At 39.9% G+C, this 23646-nt stretch overlaps 1 protein-coding gene across 1 annotated transcript in view; it reads left to right on the plus strand.

Annotated features, from left to right (window-relative positions):
- The first annotated feature begins 1262 nt into the window (after positions 1 to 1262).
- LOC137005130 (alpha-2-macroglobulin-like) overlaps positions 1263 to 23646 on the plus strand; it is a 30496-nt gene continuing 8112 nt past the window's right edge. Inside the window, exons 1-16 of the mRNA XM_067365917.1 lie at positions 1263 to 1375; positions 4121 to 4301; positions 4368 to 4524; positions 10092 to 10144; positions 10253 to 10273; positions 10460 to 10625; positions 10736 to 10820; positions 11043 to 11154; positions 11266 to 11386; positions 11501 to 11610; positions 11703 to 11873; positions 11964 to 12194; positions 12302 to 12514; positions 12602 to 12751; positions 12898 to 13023; positions 16931 to 17018. Coding sequence (XP_067222018.1) covers positions 1290 to 1375; positions 4121 to 4301; positions 4368 to 4524; positions 10092 to 10144; positions 10253 to 10273; positions 10460 to 10625; positions 10736 to 10820; positions 11043 to 11154; positions 11266 to 11386; positions 11501 to 11610; positions 11703 to 11873; positions 11964 to 12194; positions 12302 to 12514; positions 12602 to 12751; positions 12898 to 13023; positions 16931 to 17018 — 2071 coding nt within the window. The 5' untranslated portion in view covers positions 1263 to 1289. The remainder of the gene's footprint in view (positions 1376 to 4120; positions 4302 to 4367; positions 4525 to 10091; positions 10145 to 10252; positions 10274 to 10459; positions 10626 to 10735; positions 10821 to 11042; positions 11155 to 11265; positions 11387 to 11500; positions 11611 to 11702; positions 11874 to 11963; positions 12195 to 12301; positions 12515 to 12601; positions 12752 to 12897; positions 13024 to 16930; positions 17019 to 23646) is intronic.

Consider the following 23646-nt stretch of genomic DNA (forward strand, 5'->3'; position numbering starts at 1 on the left):
CAATTTTAAGGATTTGTTGTGGAAAAAGCCTAACAGGTTTATAGCCTAATTTTTGTTAAATTTTCGTTTTAGCTGCATTATTTTTGAATGTAATATGACTGATACACCAATGAGATTTATCTGTTTTTTTTTCCTCTCAAAAAGGCCTGCACCGCGACGAATATCGCACGCGATGATCGCCAGCGTTTTTCGTGTTCATACCTCATACCCAAGCGATTTTAAATTCACTCCCTGTAAATGGCGCTTGTGCTAAACGGTAGTGTAAATAAACATATTTATGATATTAATTAATTTAAAGAAGATACAAATGCAGATATAAAATGGCATATGACATATGAGAGATGGTAGTCAGAAACGGTGGTGCAAATAAGTCACAATGACAGTGCACATCTCAATCAGCTCCATGGTTCAGTAGTCAGGGCTGATCAGGGGTCGGCCACATTCATTTACACGGTACACTGATACACGACCTAGGGAGCTGTTTGAGACGCAGGGATAGATTTTCCCTGTCCAAATACCCACACTTGCGGTCTTGGCCACTTGAGAGCTCGTGCACTTGAGAGCTTACTACAGGAAGTAAGTGCGCAAGACTGTCCCATGTCTTAAAAATGCCCAAGTGCAGTGCCCTTAATCTTGAATACCGAGCAGTATTCGAGGCTAAGCGTATCCATCATGCATTATGTTCGGGAACTCACGTGTCCCGAAATCACGAGATGTCAAGGAAAACATTTGACTGTAAGTTAAATTAATTATATTACATATATTTGGTAGTAAAATATAAAGTGTTGCGCATTTTATATGAGGATAAGAGTAGGAGTTTGTTTTCAGAAGATCTCATGTACACTTATATGTACTTTAAAGATCTCAGCTATTTTCTTGGATGTTATTGACTACTAAGAATTGAACATAACTTCTCATTTGACTGCAAATAAAATGACTATTTAGAATATTTAAATGCTTGAATATTTCAACATGCAACCTTTAAGTTCAACTCTGAATTATTTGGTCAGGAACATTCATAATGAACTGAATGTTTATTCTAATGTGTGCAAGAGTAAAGCTTTTGTATGTCTTTACTTGAACTGAACCCACTTGAACTCATCACAAATGAATTTTTGGACAAAACAACAAACTGCATATGGCACAGGTTTTTGAACTGCATTGCCTACATAGATGAATCATTAATCAGATGATCAATACAAATGCTTTGAAGGACCTCCTTTAGCATGAGAGTCCCTTTAAAATTGACGGTCCAGTTCATCTCATGACCTGGATGATCGCTCCTCATCATGGCTCTGAATTTCAGCTGCTGTTGGAAAGATCTCCTTCTGCTCTCTTTCCTCCTGATCTGTGCTAATGGACAAACATCAAGGCCGTAAGTTTTTTTTTAATTTATTTATTTATTTCTACTGAGGAAGGCCGTTATTAGGGGCCAAGCACCGAAGGTGCTTAGGCACCTATTGTTATTGTTGGCGTTCCGTACGCTTATTATTATTCTTCTTCTTCTTCCGCTCTTGAAGTCTATGGCAGCCCATAGAACCGCTTGCGGGAAAGTTGTGAAATTTGGCACACAGTTAGAGGACAGAATGACCTTTGTCCATAGCAAATTTGGAGTCTATAACTCAATCCCTCTAGCGCCACCAGCTGTCCAAAGTTGCACTTATGTTTATGCTAATAACTTTTGAACCATAAGGGCTAGAAACAAAATTCTTTTTTCCTATGATTCCTTGGGTCAAGACGAATCGATTGCATCATATGACGTCATTTTCCGTCATGAAAATTTTTCCGCCATTTTGAATTTTCTGAAAAACCTACTTTTTCGAACTCCTCCTAGGCCGTTAGTCCGATTTTCATGAAAATTAAACCAGATCATCTTCAGACCATGGTGACAAAAAGTTATGGAATTCAAGTCGATTGCTCAAACCGTTTTCGAAAAACACACGAACGAATTGTACGTAGCGCTTGCGAAAATAGAAGTAAGGCTGTATCTCTGCAACACTTTATCATATTCAGACCAAACTTGATACATGTCTTCACAAGCATGACCTGAGGCACCATGCAGTGTTTCGGCTCAGCGCCACCTACTGGTGCGGAGATATGAAAAATGGATATTTTTGCTTATAACTTCTGATGGGTTTGTCCAAAAATCATAAATTTGGTCTTGTTGGATTCGGGGTATCATGCCGAGTCAAATGATATCCAATTTTCCCATATCGGACATTTTGGCCGTCGGCTATTTTGAATTTCGTGCTAAAATGCTGTATTTTACGAACGCATTAGCGTATCGTTACGAAACTCGGTATGGGTCCCCAGCACAATACCCTGAAGGAGCCTGAGAAGTTTCAGCACTGCGCCACCTTGTGGTCAAAAGTTATAACAAAATTTACAGAAATGCTTATAACTTTTGAGTATATTAACCGATTGTAATGAAACTGTTTTCAGTAGATTCCTTGGGTCATGCTGAGAACATAGATATCAAACTTTCCATAGTCAGCTGAACTTCCTGTCCGCCGTATTGTTTTTCTTTAAAAACCTACTTTTTCGAACTCCTCCTAGACCGTTGCTCCGATTTTCACCAAAATCGAACCGTATCATCTTCAGACCATGCTGACAAAAAGTTATGGATTTCAAGTCGATAAGTCAAACCGTTTTCGCATACCAGAGCAACGAATTTGAGGCATGATGCAAAAATGACTCTTGAAGCTGTATCTCTGCTATGCTTTATCATATTCAGACCAAACTTGGTATGTGTCATCACAAGCATGACCTGAGGCATCATACAATGTTTCAGCACAGCGCCACCTACTGGAGTGGAGATATGAAAAATGGCTGTTTTTGCTTATAACTTCTGATGGGTTTGACCAAAATTCATAAATTTGGTATGGTTCATCAGGACAATGCCCTGAAGGAGCCTGAGAAGTTTCGGACCAGCACCACCTTGTGGTCAAAAGTTATAACAAAATTTACAAAAATGCTAATAACTTTTGTCTATATTAACCAATTGTAATGAAACTGGTCTCAGTAGATTCCTTGGGTCATGCTGAGAACAAAGATATCAAATTTGCCATAGTCAGCTGAAATTCCTGTCCGCCATATTGTTTTACTTTAAAAACCTACTTTTTCGAACTCCTCCTAGACCGTTGCTCCGATTTTCACCAAAATTGAACCGTATCATCTTCAGACCATGCCGACAAAAAGTTATGGATTTCAAGTTGATAAGTCAAACCGTTTTCGTATACCAGAGCAAAACATTTGAGATATGATGCAAAAATGACTCTTGAAGCTGTATCTCTGCAATGCTTTATCATATTCAGACCAAACTTGGTACGTGTCATCACAAGCATGACCTGAGGCATCATACAGTGTTTCGGCGCAGCGCCACCTACTGGAGTGGAGATATGAATAATGGCTATTTTTGCTTATAACTTCTGATGGGTTTGACCAAAATTCATAAATTTGGTATGGGTCATCAGGACAATGCCCTGAAGGAGCCTGAGAAGTTTCGGACCAGCGCCACCTTGTGGTCAAAAGTTATAACAAAATTGACAAAAATGCTAATAACTTTTTTTTCTAATTGCTCACTGCTGCTGTTGGTCTGATGCTCCCAGCCATGTTGGCTGGCTTCTTCTGCCGTTTTTGTGCTTGGCCCCGTAATTGCTGCTTGCAGCTATATTTCACTATTGTGTTTGTTTGAATAGCAAAATTATTCCAGTAAATTTCATTTAACGTTCTGGTACCAAAATAAACTACTAACAATGAATCTAAGTGTGATCAATTATTAGTATACCATTAGTCATTGTGTAAAATAAGTCTTGATTATTTCTCCTGTATTTATTTAACTGATCTGTTTTGCACAGTAGAGGTTTGCTGTTTGAATGACAACTTAAGGTATAAGATCATTCATAATTAATGACAGTGTATTTTTAAGGGCAGTATTGTTCTGGATAAACATGAAAAGTAATAAAGTCACCAGACTTCATTACACAGTTTGCTCTTGTATTCACACTTCTCAGTTGATCAATAGCAAATGAACTGTATTGATTTTCACCCCCACTTAATTTTTAAGTGTATCTAACCTATCTATCTCAAACAATATTGTATGATCATTGTCTCTGGACAGATCTTTCATGGTGACGTTTCCTGCAGTGATTGAGTCAGGATCTGAGGCCAAACTCTGTGCAAGTCTTCTCAATCCCAATGAAAGCCTTGTCATGAACATTCATCTGGTTCATGGTGACCAGAGCACTTTACTGCTGCAGGAGAAAGCTGAGGAAGAGTTTCATCGCTGCTTTCACTTCAAGGTCTGCCATTAGCACATTATTATGAACATATAATTACATTTGTGAAAACATATTATTTCTCATCAGGCTCCTCTGGTCGAAGCAGAATCAGTGCAGAATATGAAGGTCGAACTTCAGGGAGAGACTTTCAAGATGACCGAAGAGAGAAAAGTCATGTTCAAGCCTTACCATCCTCTGACCTTTATCCAGACTGATAAACCCATCTATCTTCCAGGACAGACAGGTGAGCTGTGAATGTTTCAAAGGCTAAACCTCAGTAAATAATGCTGGTGTCACTGACATCTAAACCCTGATCACAGGGTCTTATCTAGCGAAACGATCGGTCATTTTTAAAAAAAAAAATTATATAAAAATTTAAACTTTAAATAAACAAATGATCACCTTCCAAGTGCTTCTGCCAAAACCGCACTTTCATATTCTTCAAAAAAACTTATGCTGTATGTCCTACGCCTTCCCTATTCAACTTACGGAACGAATGCAGCGCCAGTGCCATGTTTTCCATTAAATAAATACGTAAAATTTTTAGCAGGGTTATACTCAATCTTTTGATCTAGATATACTTAAAAGTATAATTAAGTATTCTAAGTATACTTGGCTTGTAGTTGTGTTTACTCTTTTGATTGAGTAGCTTATTAAATGCTTTATATACACTCAAAAAAATGACACTTTAAACTAACTCAAGTCAATTATGGACAGTGGTTCCACACAACCAACTTAGTTTCTATTAACATTAAAGGTTTATTTTTACTCTATGCAAAATCCTTGAGTTGTGACAAAACAACTGACTAAGGAAGAATCTATGTAAAATAGTTATGTCCAACTTACTCAAGTCAATCATGGACAGTGGTTCCACATGATTGAGACAAGTAAAATCCAATAGAATCAACCATGTTAAATTAACTAGAATCAATTGTGTTCATTTAAAATAAAATAAATAAAAAGCAATAAATAAATAAATAAAAAATAAATTGTTTTCATATACATTGATTTTTACAATTAATTCTTCTTGTTTAATTTTGTGATGTTCTGTGTTAGAAATCCAGATGTGATACTGGATTCATCCTAAATTGCCTTAACCAAAAACATTGTAAAGCCTAAATTGATCATAAGTCCATTCGTGGTAATGGTTTTACAATCAACATAGGCTTACAATGCTTTTGGGAAATGCAACCCAGAGCACTACCACAGTGATTACTTTCTTATTAAAGTAATTTGAAATTTTGTTAGCAGGTCCTCAACCCAAGCACAAGTGCAACAATTCACCACAATGGTAACCCTAAAACTATTAATTAACAGAAACTTTTAAATACTAACATAATAGAACAGTAAACAATAAAAAGTCTTTCCATTTTCTCATCTGCCTAAAAACTGCTTAAAATAACACTTTATTTCAGCATTTACACTCCTAGTTCATCCCCTTTGCAAAGCATGATGGGAAGTTAAAATCCTGTTTGATTGAGTCCTGGTTGGGTTTACTTGATTGAAACATGTTATTCTAATATGAAAACATCAAGTTAAGTCAAAAAGTAATTGTTTCAACTTAATTTAACATGAAGCAATTGAATTTGAACCAGAAACCTAATACAATGGTGTTGAATCAAAATAAGTTGTTTACATAAAGTGAACAGCATCAAAAAATCATTTTTTTTCAGTGTAGTTTTACACACATATAAACTTCCTTAGTGAAAAAATATATACTAAAATGTATTTGAAATACATTTATTTTGTGCTAAGTATACTAAATACATTTACATATTTATTTGCTTAATAAAAATACCCTGCAACTGTACTTTTGGTAGCCTATACTGAACTCTGTTAAAAAAGTCTGTTAAATTGGAACAACTAATTTTGTACTTAATGCACTTTAATTGTGCGGAAGTAGTGTTGAGGTCTAACTAAAGATACTTAAGTATATTTGATTGTGTAAAAGTGAGTGTGTAAAAATTATTGCAAGTATACTTTAGGTATACTTTAGACTGATAATTATACAAAGATCATAATCCTTATTAATAGTGATATTAATACACTTATTTTAGGCATAATATTAAGAAATATAAAGAAATAGACTATTCCAAAAAAGTTTCATTATAATTTTATCAGTAAGTCTTAAATGATGTCAATAAATATGTTAATGGAGTATACTTAGTATGAAATAAATGTAGGCCTATTTTAAATAGATGTTGCTATAGTGTTTTTTTTTTGTTTTTGTTTTTTTTACTAGTGTTACATTGTTTGAAAATATTGATTTATAAAGAAAACAGGTATGTTCCTAATTCTGAGTTTTTAGTAGGCTAGTCCACTGATAGTGTAAATAGGAATTTACTTAAAATCTACTTCACTCTTTCCTCGCCACTGACTGAAGTTTCTGGCTATCAGTGTTTTCACTGTTATACAGTAGGGGGCGCTATTACGCATCTTCTGAAAGAATACATAACACTGATGTAATTCAGTGATTAATTGTGATGATTGAGAATTAGTTACAAACACCTGCTGTTAACAAGCAGAATCACTGAAGGAAAAGAAACAAGAACAGAAAAAAGAAAATCAGAAACATGACTTCACTAGAAGTGACTTCCAGCCACAGCCTTAGATGAAATCAACTGAATATAAAAGACATTCAATCGCTCAATATCTCAGCAGAGGAGAGTTAAAGGTACAATATGTAAAATTTTTGCAGTAAAATATCCAAAAACCACTAGGCTAGTGTTATATATTTTGTCCAGCTGATTACTAACAATATCTCTAATGTTTTCAACTACTTGTAAATCATGAGAAAATTCCCATTCTAAACAGTGACACGGGGCAGTGCAGTCGCCTGTCAATGATGTCAATTACCTTTGTTACCGCCTTTACTGACGTAGAAACCACATGACAACATTGCCGTGGACAAATGCGGAAGTGGAGTCTAGCGTCCAGCAAACCACTAGCTTGCTTCAAGCAGTTCCTTATTTACTTCTTGCACGTTTTATGGTGGATTGTGTTACTTATTTATGGAACATAATTACTGTTTACCATCTGCCGCTGGTTCTGTCGACAAGGACAGTTCCCGTAAACTAATGACCGGAAAAGCGGAAGCGGCGCCGGCGACTGTGTCATAATAAAAGTCCCGCTGCTCGTGAGGTGTGTGTTGATCAATCGCTCCAGCTCCTCGTTAAGCTCCCGCAACACTCGATCCTGCTCTGCTTCATACTACAGTAACGTTAATAATCGCATCCACGAACATGAGTTCTTCCAGACTCCAATCCCTATTCTTTTGCAGCGTCCGTTGTGATGGAGACCGCATGTCCCAAGTTTCCGCTTTAAAACTTGGCGTCATCAAACTACGCCTTTGTTTTGAATAGGCTTCTAGCGACCTCTAGCGGAAAAAAATATCACAAATTGTACCTTTAAACAACAAAAATGATATTACCAACTTCACTTATTACTAACCAGATTGACTTTATTTCTGTCAGACATCTACAGAAGTACTTATTGAGAACTAACAGATGTTTAGATTCGTTTGATGTTACCATGATGGAGGTCAGTGCTCGCTTTAGTTGTGCTCTTTCACTGCTTTAAATATGTTTTTTTTTTTTTTTAGACACATTTGTTATGGCTTGAAGAAGCCAAGAGAAAATATAATAGTGTGTTCTTGGTTATGTTTTGATCATGACATGATTGTCATGTAACGCTTAATTCACTTAACTTATCCAGTGTCTAATCTGTTATCAAAATGTTTTTTTTTTTTATATAAATTTATTTTTATATTACACTGTGACACTACAGCAAAGGATGAAGTAATGCCGAGCAATCAGTTAAAAAATTTTAAACTCATCATTTACAAAAAATGTTTATTCTATGACAGCACTTAGATTCACACAGACATCAAGAATCATCATATGAATCTCAACAACGGTGACAATCAACAAAAAAGCTAAACAGATCAACTATAAACATCATAAAACACACGACTTAAAGTCAACACAAAAACAACAGCAAACAGTAAGAATTAAAGAAAATAACCAGGCAATTCAGCTGCATAATTTATTCATGCCACAATGCATGCTGTGAGTCATGGATGATTTTAGTACTATGTTGGTACCCAGCATGCATTGCGACATGAAGCTTTTGATTGTCACCATTGTTGTGATTCATATGGCAATTCTTAATGTCTGTAACTTTTTCAGTAGTTCAAAAATGACAAACTGTATTAAAAAAAACCTTCATATTTGGTTGTAACAGCGTCAATGGATGTTATGTGTAGAATCACAGGAATACCATAATAAAAGTATAAACATCACCTATATAATAGTAGATTAGACTCTTATGAAATCAATATCATGCCATAAAATGATAATTGGCAAATATCATCTGAATACATTTTCTTTTCTGTCATAACAAATGTGTTTTAAAAACACATTTATAACAACCAAAGAAAAACTAAAATTAAATAATCAAGGGTCAAGAGTACAACTAAAGCAAACACTGGCCTCCATCATGGTAACATCAAACGAAACAATAAAACAACTCAAATCTAAACCTCTAAATTCTCAATAAGAGCTTCTGTAGATGTGTGACAGAAATAAAGTCAATCTGGTTAGTAATAAGTGAAGCTGGTAATGCTGTTTGTGGAGTTGTTTAATCAGATCGTCAGAGATTTAATGTCTTCTTTTATCTTCAGTTGATTTAATCTTTTTCTGGTCTTGTTTCTCTTTCCTTCAGTGATTCTGCTTGTTAACAGCAGGTGTTCATCAGTGTCTGAATTCACACACATGTTTTCATTCACTCTCTCAAGTGGACTATATTAGTGAACTAATGTAGGGAATAGTGAATGAGGGTATAAGGTGTGATTTGGAACACAGCCTCAGAGTGTCGACTTTGAGCGACGTTAACTCACAGTATATTCCTGTAGGCTACTTTCTCGAAAACGTCACATATTACCCAGAATGCATTGTTTTCTATGGTATATTACTGTATTAATGGAAAACAGCATGTTACTGTAGAAATTTGGCCTTTTTTTACAGCAATTTTTTAGAGTGTATAGTACACTTAAACGTATACTTTTATACTAAAAGTGGGCCAATTTAGTCCCGTATTGAAATAGTACACTTACAAGTTTACTAGTACATTGATATTAGTATGCTTCCTACATAAAGTATACTTAAAAATAAGTATACTTCATAAAATGAACTTGAAGTATACTTCTTTTTCGTAAGGGGTATTATGCTTCCAGGCCAGTAGTTTGCCAGGCCTATAGACTGAACATGTAATACACATGCCCTTGATGTCATCGTTTTCACAAATTGTGTTTTTGTTGTTTACATGTAGATGATAACAGTATTGTTTTCAAAAACTTTGAATCCTGTTTTCAAAACCTTCCGTTTTCAGGTCCCAAAATGCTGCTGTCATGTAAATGAACAGCCAAAATGCATGAAAAGTTTTCAGTTTTAGTGTCGTGTAAATGGCCCCTAAACTCTGTGGCCCTCTAGGATTTTGATACTCCTGCTATAGATTGTTACATGTGATAATAGTTTTGTGGTATATGCTTGATTCTAACTGGTCAGCTGATGCAAACTGGAAAGAATTTTTTGTAAAATGACGGCTAAAATTGGCAGTTGAATTTGGCTCAAAAGACACGCTCACACAGCAGCAGAACACAGTCGTCAACTCTGTATTTGATCCTTAATACGGTTACATTCACACACAGTGCGGTCATTTACAGGAATGAAATACTGACTTTAAGTGTTGTCCCTTACATAAGAGCTGAAGACGTCATAAGTGAAGTTTTTAATACACATTTATATTTTACAGTGAACTTCAGAGTAGTTACCATGGATACAAACTTCACACCTCTTGATCAACAGGTCTGATGTGTTTATCTTGTTTTTATCGCTCTTGTTTCCTTGCATTGTTAAATACACATTTAAGAAATAAACATGGCTTTTAATCATTTACTATTTGCTCTTTTACAGTATAGTTCAGTGATTCTTGAGGTAAGAACACAAAACCTTCTGTACAGTCACAACAAACACACTTTTTAAATCTTATTAACACTATCAATGAAGAAATGTTTAATTAGCCTTCTGAAAACACAATGATTGCAAATATAACAGAATTTCTTTAGTCAGGATATGTGTAGCTGAACTAAATATCTGAACTGTGTCTTTGGTTTTAAACAGGACAGTCAAGGTAACCGGATTGGTCAATGGACAAATGTTTCTTCAACAAGATGGATTTTGCAGCGTTCTTATGAATTAAACCCAGAAGCCCGTCAAGGCATGTACAAACTGAAGGCTTTTATTAGTGACAAGATGATCTCACATGATTTTGAGGTGAAAAAATATGGTAAGCCGTAAAAACAAACGATTGCAGTGTTGCATGGGAAGAATTTCAATAATATGTTTGTATATTAAAATCTAATTTGACTACTAATAACTCTAATTTCTGACTTCTAGTTTTGCCTAAGTTTGAAGTTACTGTGAAAAGCCCAAAAAAAGTCAGCATTAAAGAAGAGGAACTGATAATTGAGGTTTGCGGAAAGTGAGTGTTTTATTTTATTTCCTTCATTAAGAGAGCAGTGTGTTCTTTCATTCTTGGCACAATTTAGTTACTTTAATTTAATTGTTTTGCTTCTTCTTCTTCTTCTTCTTTTTTTTTTTTTTTTTTAACTCTGGGGTCAGTTAATTACTGTAACCCTCATCCTAATATAGTTGCTGAATTGAACCCTGGGCTGTAGATAATTTGATTGTACCTTTTTCACAGATACACTTACGGACAGCCTGTACCTGGTAAATCATGGGTGAAAGTGTGTCGTAAAAATTTGTCCTATCAAAGCCATCACACCAATCCAGTGTGTTTAGAGGAAACCATTGAGGTGTGTGAGTTGAAACACAGTACAAGTAATGGCACATTATCTTTCCTCCATTTATCAGTTAAACCACTCTTTAGTTAATATGCTATGTTTGTGTTCATTCATTATAATTAGATAAAAAAGACAGGCTGTGCCGTCCATACCTTAAATGCATCAGTCTTTCTGAACGCCACACTAAAAGACAGTCTTCAGAATTCTCTTGATGTTGAGGCAATGGTTACAGAAGAAGGAACAGGTGAGCTGTTGGATTTGATCTGATCCACGTTACATACATTTCTTGAGTTTCTCATTTTTGATGTTTTACTTTTATTTTAATAAATATTTATTTTGGTGTTTTTACTATTTACAGAGATCAGCATGACCAAATCTGAATCTGTATTTCTCACTTATGAAATTGGTAAAGTCATATTTACTGACCTGCCCAAAACATATGAACATGGATCAGTTATAGAAGGAAAAGTGAGTCTAAAATGAGTTTGTCTCTGTTTAACACCAGTGATATGTATAGAATTATTTCTTATTTTGTTCTTTCAAAATCATATTTTCAACAGATCAAACTCTCAAATTTCAAAGGCGCACCGGTTCAAAACAAAGAGGTTTATCTAATGGAGGGTCAGACTTGGTCCCCAAAACTGCTCCTAAATCTCACTACAGACAGCGATGGACTGGCCAGTTTCTCTTTTAATACATCCAGTCATCCTAAAAGTGATATTAATCTGATTGTAAGAGAGTTTGTGTTCACTTAGTTTACTTTTGTGTTCCCTGAAGAGTTCAATTGCATGAGTTATTTTTGATTCTTTGTTCATTGTCAGGCAAGTGTCTATCCTGGGGTCCGTTATAGCCTCAACAAGCCTTACATCTCTGCGGATGAAAAAACAGTTGAGCTCCTCCAGCCTGCCGCTCCATACAATCCAACACTAAGTGAACTGATTATAGAGAATACTGAGCAACCATTAAAGTGTGACTCTGAGTTTATAGCCACCATCAAGTATTATTTTGTTGGAGAGACAATTGAAGACTTCAAAACTGACATTGTCTATATGGTGAGAACATGTGCAGTATGTACATTATTACAGACATGTTTTTGTTTAACAGTGTTCATTGGCAGCACTAGTCAGTTTGTTATCAGAGTGTCATCTGTCTGTTTCAGGTCTTGTCCAGAGGAGTGATCGTTCATCATGGATATGAGAAGGTTGAAGTGAAATCTTCTAATGGAGTAGCAAGTGGCACAATGTCATTCAAACTGTCTATTAGTGCAGATCTGGCTCCAGTAATGCAGATTCTGGTGTACTGTGTTCTGCCCAGTGAAAATGTTGTTGCTAGTAGCAAAAATTTCAACATTGAAAAGTGTTTCAAAAACAAGGTATGTATTGTAGCTTTAGAAATGAGCCTCTTTAAACTGTATTACTGACTCAAATCTAAAATAAACCCTATTGACTGTATGTCACAGGTGTCTCTGCAGTTTTCTCCTGCTAAAGCAGTTCCTGGTGAGAAAAACACTCTCCAGCTCTCAGCTCAGCCTGGTTCACTGTGCGGCCTCAGTGCTGTAGATCAGAGCGTCCTGATCCTGAAGTCAGGAGAACGCCTGGATACTGACAAGGTTTAGATGCTTTAAGATTTAGTATTGATTAAATGTGTCTTCATAGTGGGAATGAATCTTATGATAAGAGATTTTTAGTTATTATTGCTATTGAAAATACTTGAATTATTTAGAAATCATACTGATAGTGTGTGAACATGTCACAGATCTTCAACCTGCTGCCAGTGAAATCGGGGTCAGATTATCCTTATGCTGTTAAAGATGAGCAGGAGTGTCTGCATGTGAGACCCCGTCGAGCTGTGCCGACAGACAACACCTATGAATCCTTAAAGGTAACAGGTGGATTATATGTGTGGCAGTGCAGTAGATAATGACTGGCAGAGTATCCCTTACGGAAAAAAACTATTCATGAATATACTGCAATATATAATGCATAATACATTACATAATAGATTTCCATATATGGGGAAACTAGTGTTTATATTTATCAATATACTGCAATGCATTGACCATGTATGGATATATATTGATACACATGAAACACAGAAATGAAGACAAAAAGAGCATTACATGTAATATTCATAAAGTTTAATCCTTTATTGTGTACATATATTACACATACATGTTCCCATATAGATTTGATTGTGTGTACACACATTTATACACACATTCACTGAATGAGTTACAGTGGGTGGTTACAACAGATTTCTAGTTCCCAGAATGTTTTGCTTCTGACTATTAAAGGAGAGTAAATGTTAAAATTAAGCGTCATTTCAAGTGTTTTGCTCAATAATATTATGGGGGAGATCTGTTAGTGTTTACTGGCCGAACACACACACACACACACACACACACACACATATATATATATATATATATATATATATATATATATATATATTTAATTACTTTATTTCAAAAGTAATGGCTGTACCCTCTTTAGCACAGTGATAGTCTCTTTGTTAAATACTGTACTTTTGTTAACTAGCTTAAAAAAATATGTATAATGTAAATAAGTATAAAGTATAATAAATATATTAATTAGATATTTCTCCATATATGTGTGTTTATGCTGCATGAGTAAATATATCTGCAATATATTACACATACAGTATCATATCTGATCATACAGTCGCAAGAATAAGTATGTGAACCCTTTGCAGAATCTGTGAAAATTTGCAAAATTTGAACAAAATAAGAGAGATCGTACAAAATGCATGTTATTTTTCATTTAGTACTGTCCTGAGTAAAATGTTTTACACAAATATGTTTACATATTATCCATAAGACTAAAAAAATAGCTGAATTTATTAAAATGACCCAGTTCAAAAGTTTGTGAACCACTGTTTTTTTGTTTTGTGATGGTTGTTCATGAGTCTCTTGTTTATTCTGAGCAGTTAAACTGAGCTCTGTTCTTTAGAAAAATCCTCCAGGTCCTGCAGATTCTTCAGTTTTCCAGCATTTTTTGCATATTAGAATATTAGATATTAGATTTACAACAGTGACTGAATGGTTTTCTTTTCACACTGAGGACAACTGAGGGACTCAAACACAACTATTAAAAAAGGTTCAAACATTCACTGATGCTTCAGAAGAAAACACGATGCATTAAGAGTCGAGGGGTGAAAACTTTTGAACAGGATGAAGAGGTCCAAATTTTTCTTATTTCGCTTGAATATCATTTTTTTTTTTTTTCATTTAGTACTGCCCTTCGGAAGCAACAGAAGATACTTGCATGTTTCCCAGAAGACAAATTAAATACAATTTACCTTGATCTTCAAATTCCAAATGTTTTCACCCCCCATCTCTTAATGCATCATGTTTTTTTTCTGGAGCATCAGTGAATGTTTGAAACTTTTTTTAATAGTTGAGTTTGAGTCTCTCAGTTGTCCTCAGTGTGAAAAGACGGATCTCAAAATTATTCAGTCACTGCTGTAAAGGGTTCAAATATGCAAAAAATGCTGGAAAACTGAAGAATCTGCAGGACCTGGAGATTTTTTTCTGAAGAACAGAGCTCAGTTTAACTGCTCAGAACAAGAGACTCATGAACAACCATCACAAAACAAAAAAACAGCCGTGGATCATCCAGGTAATGACACACAGTATTACGAACCAATGGTTCACATACTTATGAATGGAGTTATTTTAAATAAATTCAGCTATTTTTTTGTCTTGTGGATTATATGTAAACATCTTAACACTTAAAATATCTTACTCAGGACAGTATTAAATAAAAAATAACATGCATTTAGTATGATCTCTCTTATATTGTTAAAATTTTGCACATTTTCACAGATTCTGCAAGTGGTTCACAAACTTATTCTTGCAACTGTATACATCTATATATTATAAGAGTATTACTGAATATAAAAGTACGTACATAATGGTATATTAGTAAATATATTGTCACATATTTTTCAATATATGAAAAGTGGCAATTCCTTATGTATTATTGTAATATATGAACACAGTATATTATTCTGTATTGTAGGGAAAACACACCCTAGGAAGTAAAATTAGCTCAAATTAAATAATTTATAGGGAATTATAAAGAGTTGTAAGTTTACGACCGAGCAGCTGAGTCATCCAGCGTTCATTTGTTCGAGCCGTAATAAGCTCTTGTAGCGGATATGAATATCCAACAATCGTGAAAACACTGATTAAAGCACAGTAACTTAAGATCGCAGTTTAAGACAGTAAATTTTAGAAGCACATAATACAAGACACTTTCTTTTAAAAATCTCCAAAAGACTTTATTTATTCTAACCCAACTAATCTAACACAAACACACACACACACACACATTCATTCATACACTTTGCAGTAAGAAGGGAAAGGGGAGAGAAAGAGTTTTAAGAGAGCGAGAGTGTGATACGATGGACATAATTCCTAGCAATGCACTTCAAGACCTGAACGAACCATTAATTTAAATGCACCAGTTCAGTTTTTATCTGGGGTACTTGCTTGCGTTGACTTTAAATGAGAATTTCCCTCGTTGCCGTGCAGAGAAGAGTTTTCCAAGTCGATGATTCGTCTTAGGTTCTTAAAGGTCCGTGTGGAACAATGAAAGGAAGTCTCTTTTGTCGCTGGAGTTAAAGCTGAGGCGGCAGAAGTCGTTGGTTGAACTTTGCGGCAAAACTTAGGGCACGAGACTTTCAGCGGAAAAGAAATTAAGTAAAAGAAAAGAAAAGTGAGTGAAGGTTGGATGGCTTGAATGAGCTGCTTGTCTGTTCTTCTTGTTACTCCATGGTTCTTGATACTTGTCTTTGTCTTGGTTCTTTTCTCTACTTGTTGAACTAGTCTTCTCTTGCAATATGACTATTTAAACTTAGTTGTTTGTCACACCTCAGAGGAGTTTTAGCAAATCGGATATCGTCCTGTTTCAAAAGGGCTTTTCTCTGCCCCCAATCAGGAAGTGTTAAATTCCCCTCTCTACTTTAGCAGAGAGTGTCATTTTAACCATAATTAAAATTCTATTAACTGGAATATGATACATTTTAAACAGATTTCATTCAAGCCATAATTTAGGAAAGATGAAAAGAATTAAATTAAGTCCAAATAAGGCATACTTTCATTCATTCAGTCAAGAGCTAACACATTTACATGAATTGTGAGTGTTTCTAAAGCATAACTGGTTACAGGAACTATTTGTGAACACATAATGCAAAATGTATGTAGATAAAAGATGCAGAAGATAAGTCCATTTAAAATTGTTTGCAACAATTTTGATGCAGTTTTATTTGTAGAACAGTCTCCGTTGGCTTTTCTGTGAAGTAAGGAAACAAAAGGTCTGCATTGTCTCTCTGTTTCTTTGATCTGGTGATCAAAGAATCTTTATCTTCTAGGTGACCCTTTGGTGTCACAAATGGTTGTTCATCACTTCTTGTCAGGAAACATTGATGTTGTAAAAAGTAATCAGCATTGGTTTTCTCTGCAGACGAGCTGGAGCCGAAACCTCAATTCTGAATTAGAATTATGTTTTGAAAGAATCATCTGAATGATTCATTTGTCTGGTTCGTCCACGGTTCCTACAGTATATTTTCAAATATATCTTTAAATCATTTAATATATTGATCATTCATATATATTTATAAGAAATATATCTTTTTCGTAAGAGATATACTGCACAGTGCACATGCGTAAGTAAATGCACAAAAGCATCCTCTTGATTATGCTGACAATTAAAAGTAATTAGAATTTTCATGACTTTTACTGTGGTTTATCTTTTCCATTTGACAGTGTGTGGGATTGAAGATGGCAACAAATTTGGTTGTGCGAGTCCCTGAGTGTCTGTCATACAGAGGCTTGATGTATCACCGATACCTTGGTATGTGTACATGTACTGTTATTGCAATCTCAGCTATGCGTGTTTGTTATGAAATAGATTTCCAAAAAAAAAAAAAAAAAAATCACTTTGCAATTTGTTTTTAATTTGTAATCAAGCAATTTGTACAATTTTACAATTATAGTGATGTAGTAGGAATTTTTTTTTCTGATGTTATTAGTTAACTTTGAATCAGTGTTATTATGGGTAACAAAAACTTAACTACATAACTTTTGTAAAATAAAATTAATCGTTGGCAGCCCTAAAATACAAAACTAAAACAGCCGCAAGCAGCAATACCGGGCCAAGCCCTGAAGGGGCAGTGACAGCAGTGAAGAGCCAGAAAATAAGAAGCAGCAGAAATAAAACGTGCATGAGAACCAGATAAGATCAAAAGGTGGGAATGAACTCAAAACAAATCAAAGTAACAACATTACAAACACTTTTATAAAGCTGTACCTGGCAGGAATTAAACCCACAACCTTTAGATCACATGCTTGTTGCTTATCGCTGTGTGCCACTCGGACGACATGTTTTCACCTACTGCTGGGGTTCAGTGCTTCAAGAGAGGATGAACCCAAAATGAAGATTTTGTATATAAATGCAGTGCATGTTATATTTAATAAGTTTTGATGAGATCATTCTCAGAAAGACACAATGAACAGAAGCAACTTTTGCACCACTTCTGGCCACAGTACCTCTTGCAGTCTGGGCATGTGCCCCACGACGTGAAAGGACTGTGCCACACAGTTGACGCACATTCTCCAGGCTGTTGAGGAGAGCCTTCAGTGTGAGAATGAGCTAAAAAAGACATTACTTAGCATATTAACCAAATCAACCAGATTATCATTCTAAGATAAGTTAATGCTAATGTAGGCTAACTTATGGTTAACCTGAAAGTTGAAGAGTGACAATAGAAAGAATGGCAACTGGATAGCATGCTAAGCTAACTAGCATAAGTCAACAAACATAAAATATCGTTCTATCATTTCTGTGCAAGTAATCTGATCAGATTTTGGACAAAATTGGACAAAATCATAGGCATAGCATATTTACTTCAATATGGTGGACAGGCACAATGAAGGAAAATGACAAATAAGCATAAGCCAGGGAATGAAACAAAACTAAATTTGGACTGTATTCAAAAGTTATAAGCATTTTTGCAAAAGAAATGTCTGGAACACTAGGTGGAGCTGTGCTCAAACTTCTGATGCACCTTCAGGACATGCTGTCGATGATCCCTACCTAATTTTGGAGCATCAGCTGCTCGCCTCGCAGCGCGAGTATTTCACGAATTCACACTTACAAATAATCAGATAGAAAAATATATGCGTAGTAGTATGCGTATTTGGCGTGCTGTCCGAGGAGAGGGCTCCGAGCTCGGTATTTTGGCCCGAACCCAGATTACTCCCCCCATTCTGGTTAGTATTCTGGAAAGTAACCAGTGCAGGTGTGAGGAGACGGGGTGGTGGAGGGATGCTGTCAAACTGTCGAGGAATATGGGTGAGTCGACCGTGTCTTATTTATATATGCTTTCACTCGTGCTGATCGGGTAGATATGTTGATTACTGATTGCTGACAGCTGGCCGAGATGACGTGATGCATCTTCAGCTTTTCGCTTCGGAGCTGAACTTTCTGTTTATACAGTGGTATCTACGAAGTGTGTTTCTACTACAAGTCAGGAAAGCTTCTTTGAAGATTTCTCTTTTGTTTTGGTGCATGTGGACAGCACTGCAGCGGGACCGATCTCTCTTTTCTTTCACTTTTGTTTTTGTTTTGCCTTTTTCAAGAGAGCAAGCCAGTACAAAAGCCGTTCTCACGGCTGGTGAGCGGTGCGCTTTTGAGCGCTCAAAGGCTGTTTTCACACCTGGTAAGAGGGCGGCTACAAGGAGAGAGAGTGCACACGACAGGCTGCACTATTCCCTGTCTGTGTTTTGCAGCGGTCATTCCCCTGCGTGCTTCGGCACCTGAAAGAGCAGTCCTAAAAGAGCTTACACAAGTAGATTCGCATCTTTTTAAAGATGTCGTTCTACTTGTGTGTTTCTGGATGCGGTCATTATCTGTCACCGGGGGATGGTCACCAACGCTGTATCACGTGCCTGGGCTTAAAGCACGCTGATGCGGCTTTTGTGGATGAGTCATGTACCCATTGTGGGAAGATGACCATCGCGGAGTTGCGATCTAGACTCCAGTTCCTGCAAAGGGGCAGAGTCCCAGTTCCGTTGCCTCGATCCAATCCTCCTCAGAGGTTTGCTTCGGGCAGCGGTTCTGGTGATCTGAGGATTGCGGTGAGCGCGCTTCCTTCAGGGAACCAACCCCCTAGGAACCCTCATCCCTCCTGCACTCCGCAGCCAGTAGAGCTGCCGGGGGAACGCGGTGGACCACCCCAGAGGTGTGTACCATCCGTATCCTTCGGGGCTCCCCAGGATAATAGAATGTCGATCGCTGCATCGGAGGGTGAGCCTGAAACTTTGGGGGATGATGAGTCGGCACAGCTGCCTCCTTCTGGAGGGACATCTGTGCCTGACACGGACCCAGAAATGATGGCTATGCTTTCCCGGGCCGCCAACAAGATCGGGCTTGTGTGGAATCCTCCACCGTGTCACGAACCCTCGAGGCTGGATGATTGGTATCTCAGGGTGGCAAGGGCTGGTTCTCAGCCCCCCGCCCCAGTGCCATTCTTCCCGAAGGTGCATGAAGAACTCACTGGCACATGGACGGCACCTTTTACTGCCCGAAACCGTGTCAGTGGGTCCTCCTCCCTCACCACCCTTGATGGTGTGGCGGCTAAGGGTTATACGCGCATACCCCCTGTGGAACGGGCCGTTGCCATGCAACTGTGCCCACCTGGTCGGGGGAGCCGTCTCTCCCTTCCCGGGCCTGTAAGTACTCAACGGATCTTACCGGCAAGGCTTACCAGGCCTGTGGGGAAGCCGCCTCTGCCCTACACGCTATGGCGTTGTTGCAGGTCCATCAGGCCAAGGCACTGAAGGACCTGCACAAGGGTGGTTATGACCACAGGAACTTCGTGCTGTGACGGACCTCGCGCTTCATGCGACGAAGGTCACGACACGGTCAGTGGGTTACCAGGGATACCGACAAAGTCAGGTTCCTTAATTCCCCCGTGTCCCAGACCGGCCTCTTCGGCGACGCAGTTGAGAACTTTCCCCAGCAGTTCTCGGCTGTCCAGAAGCAGTCTGAGGCCATATCCCACATCCTGCTGAGGCAGTCAGCTGCTGCACCTCCACCGCCTGCAGCACCTTAGGCTGCTCGTCACTGAGGGCGCCTCCCCGCAGCAGCCTCCACCCAAGCGGCGCTGTGGAGCCGGTCGTGGTCGTGGTCGTGGTCGGGGTGCCCAGCCCGTCCAGGCCCCCGCCAAGAAGGGCAGCAAAGCCAAGAGCAAGAGGCCCTAGGACGGGCGACCCGGAGTTGGAGAGGACTGCTCTTTGGGAGGTGGTGACTGCACCGCTCCCTACCCCGGAGGAGGGCCGGGTGGGGAATCTTTCATTAATGTCTGTTTGTGTTCGACAAACACAAACGACAAACACGGTACCCAAGTTTTCTATAAAAGAGTAGTTTCCTTCATCTCCGGGTCCGAAGAGGGCTCGGAGAGCAGTGGGAGGGCAAGCACCTCACCACTCTCATCCCCCTCTTCTTTCGCCAGCGGACAGCAGCGCTTCGGGCCGCCTCGCAAAGAGAGCCCCCCGAGCTGCTTCCCTGTGTTCCACCTCGGTGCCCCACTGCGGGTACGCCGGTGGTCCCTTTGATCCTGCTTGTACAGTTAGCGTTCCCCAGTCCGTCTCGCTGGCTCATTCGGACCATCAGGCTCGGCTATGTGATTCAGTTCGCCCGGCGTCCCCCCAAGTTCAGGGGCATCCTCTTCACTACAGTGAAAGATGTCGATGCCCCTGTCTTCTGTGCGGAGATCGCAGTCCTACTGGCGAAGGACGCGATAGAGCCGGTCCTTCCAGCCGATATGAGTTCAGGGTTCTACAGTCCCTACTTCATTGTACCCAAGAAGAGCGGTGGGTTACAACCTATCCTGGATCTGCTTTTGAATCGGAGCCTTCACAAGCTACCGTTCAAGATGCTCACGCAGAAATGCATTTTCGAATGCATCCGTCCCCAGGATTGGTTTGCAGCGATCGACCTGAAGGACGCGTACTTTCATGTTTTCATTCTTCCGCGACACAGGCCATTCCTGCGGTTCGGGTTCGAAGGTCGAGCATATCGGTACAGAGTCCTACCCTTCGGGCTGGCCCTGTCTCCCCGCGTCTTCACGAAAGTCGTGGAGGGAGCCCTTGTTCCCATGAGAGAACAGGGTGTTCACATTCTCAACTATCTCGACGACTGGCTCATTCTAGCACAGTCTCGGGATCAGTTGTGCGAGCACAGGGATTTGGTGCTCAGACACCTCAGCCAGCTGGGTCTTCAGGTCAACTGGGAAAAGAGCAAACTCGCCCCGGTGCAGAGGATCTCTTTTCTCTGCATGGAGTTGGATTCGGTCTAACAGATAGCACGCCTCACAGAGGAACGTGCTCAGTCGGTGTTGAACTGCCTGAATTCGTTCAACGGCAGGACAGCGGTCCCACTGAAATTTTTTCAGAGGCTCCTGGGGCATATGGCGACTGCAGCAGCTGTAATACCGCTCGGTCTGCTTCATATGAGACCGCTTCAGCACTGGCTTCACGGCCGAGTCCCGAGATGGGCGTGGCAATGCTGCACATTCCTGGTGGCAATCACTCAGGAGTGTCGCCAAGCCTTCAGTCCGTGGTCGGACCCCTTGTTTCTTCGGGCAGGAGTGCCCCTAGAACAGGTGTCTCAGCATGCTGTGGTCTTCACAGATGCCCTGACCACCGCCTGGGGTGCAGGGCTTGCAGTTTCAGGGGTTTGGCCGGGACCCCATCTGCAGTGGCACATCAACTGCCTCGAGCCTTCTCGCTGAGAAGACCCCCGAAGATCCTCGATCAGAGTCGTGCTGTCCTTCTTGCAGCAAGGGTTGGAGCGTAGGCTGTCCCCCTCCACCCTCAGAAACCACACTGCTGCTATCTCCGCTTACCACGACCACATAGATGGCTAAACTGTTGGTCAGCACGACCTGGTTGTCAGGTTCCTTAGGGGGACGAGATGGTTAAATCCTCCTCGACCTCCCTCCATACCCTCTTGGGACCTTGCTCTGGGGCTTTGAGCACTTCAGATTGCTCCCTTTGAGCCCTTGAAATCAGCAGACTTAAAGATTCTGTCTCTGAAGACTTTGCTGCTGGTTGCATTGGCCTCCATCAAGAGGGTAGGGGACCTGCAGTCATTTTTGGTCGACGAATCGTGCCTAGAGTTCGGGCCGGCTGACAGCCGTGGTACTGAGACCCTCCCCTGGCTATGTGCCCATGGTTTCTACCACTCCCTTCAGGGACCAGGTAGTGAGCCTGCAAGCGCTGCCCTCAGAGGAGGCAGACCCAGCCCTGGCTTTGCTCTGTCCAGTTTGTGCCTTGCGACTGTACATAGACAAAACTCAAAGCTTCAGGACCTCAGACCAGCTCTTTGTCTGTTACGGAGGCCAGCAAAAGGGAAACCCAGATTACTCCCCCCAAAAATTGCAAACCAATGCAGGACAGCAGCCAGAACATTACTGATAACCCCCCAAAATTGCCTTGCTTAGGCTGAATGTGCTGCTAGGAGGGTTAGTAAAGGACCGGTAGAGTTATTGTCATATGGATGAAGACATTGGACAGCGCTGAGCTCCTGCGGGAGCAGAGGCGACATCACTGCTGTGGCAGTGGAGAAATTGGCCTGAAGAACTGAGCTCCTGCGGGAGCCGAGGTGATGACACTGCTGCGGCCGTGGAGGAATTGGCCTGAAGAACTGATCTCCTGCGGGAGCCGAGGCGACATCACTGCTGCGGCAGTGGAGGAATTAGCCAGAACTGTGCTCCTGCGGGAACCGAGGCAACATCACTGCTGCGGCAGTGGAGAAATTGGCCTGAAGAACTGAGCTCCTGCGGGAGCCGAGGTGACATCACTGCTGCGGCAGTGGAGGAATTAGCCAGAACTGAGCTCCTGCGGGAGCCGAGGTGACATCACTGCTGCGGCAGTGTCGGAATTAGCCAGAACTGAGCTCCTGCGGGAGCCGAGGCGACATCACTGCTGCGGCAGTGGAGAAATTGGCTTGAAGAGCTGAGCTCCTGTGGGAGCCGAGGCGACATCACTGCTGCGGCAGTGGAGAAAATAGCCAGAAGAACTGAGCTCCTGCGGGAGCCGACATCACTGCTGCGGCAGTGGAGAGAATAGCTAGAAGAACTGAGCTCCTGCGGGAGCCGACATCACTGCTGCGGCAGTGGAGAAATTGGCCTGAAGAACTGAGCTCCTGCGGGAGCCGAGGCGACATCACTGCTGCGGCAGTGGAGAGAATAGCCAGAAGAACTGAGCTCCTGCGGGAGCCGAGGGAACATCACTGCTGCGGCAGTGGAGGAATTTAGCCAGAACTGAGCTCCTGAGGGAGCCGAAATCACTGCTGCGGCAGTGGAGAATTGGCCTGAAGAACTGAGCTACTGCGGGAGCCGAGGCGACATCACTGCTGCGGCAGTGGAGAGAATAGCCAGAAGAACTGAGCTCCTGCGGGAGCCGAGGGAACATCA

This window comes from Chanodichthys erythropterus, chromosome 17, assembly GCF_024489055.1.
Source record: "Chanodichthys erythropterus isolate Z2021 chromosome 17, ASM2448905v1, whole genome shotgun sequence".
Lineage (NCBI taxonomy): Eukaryota > Metazoa > Chordata > Actinopteri > Cypriniformes > Xenocyprididae > Chanodichthys > Chanodichthys erythropterus.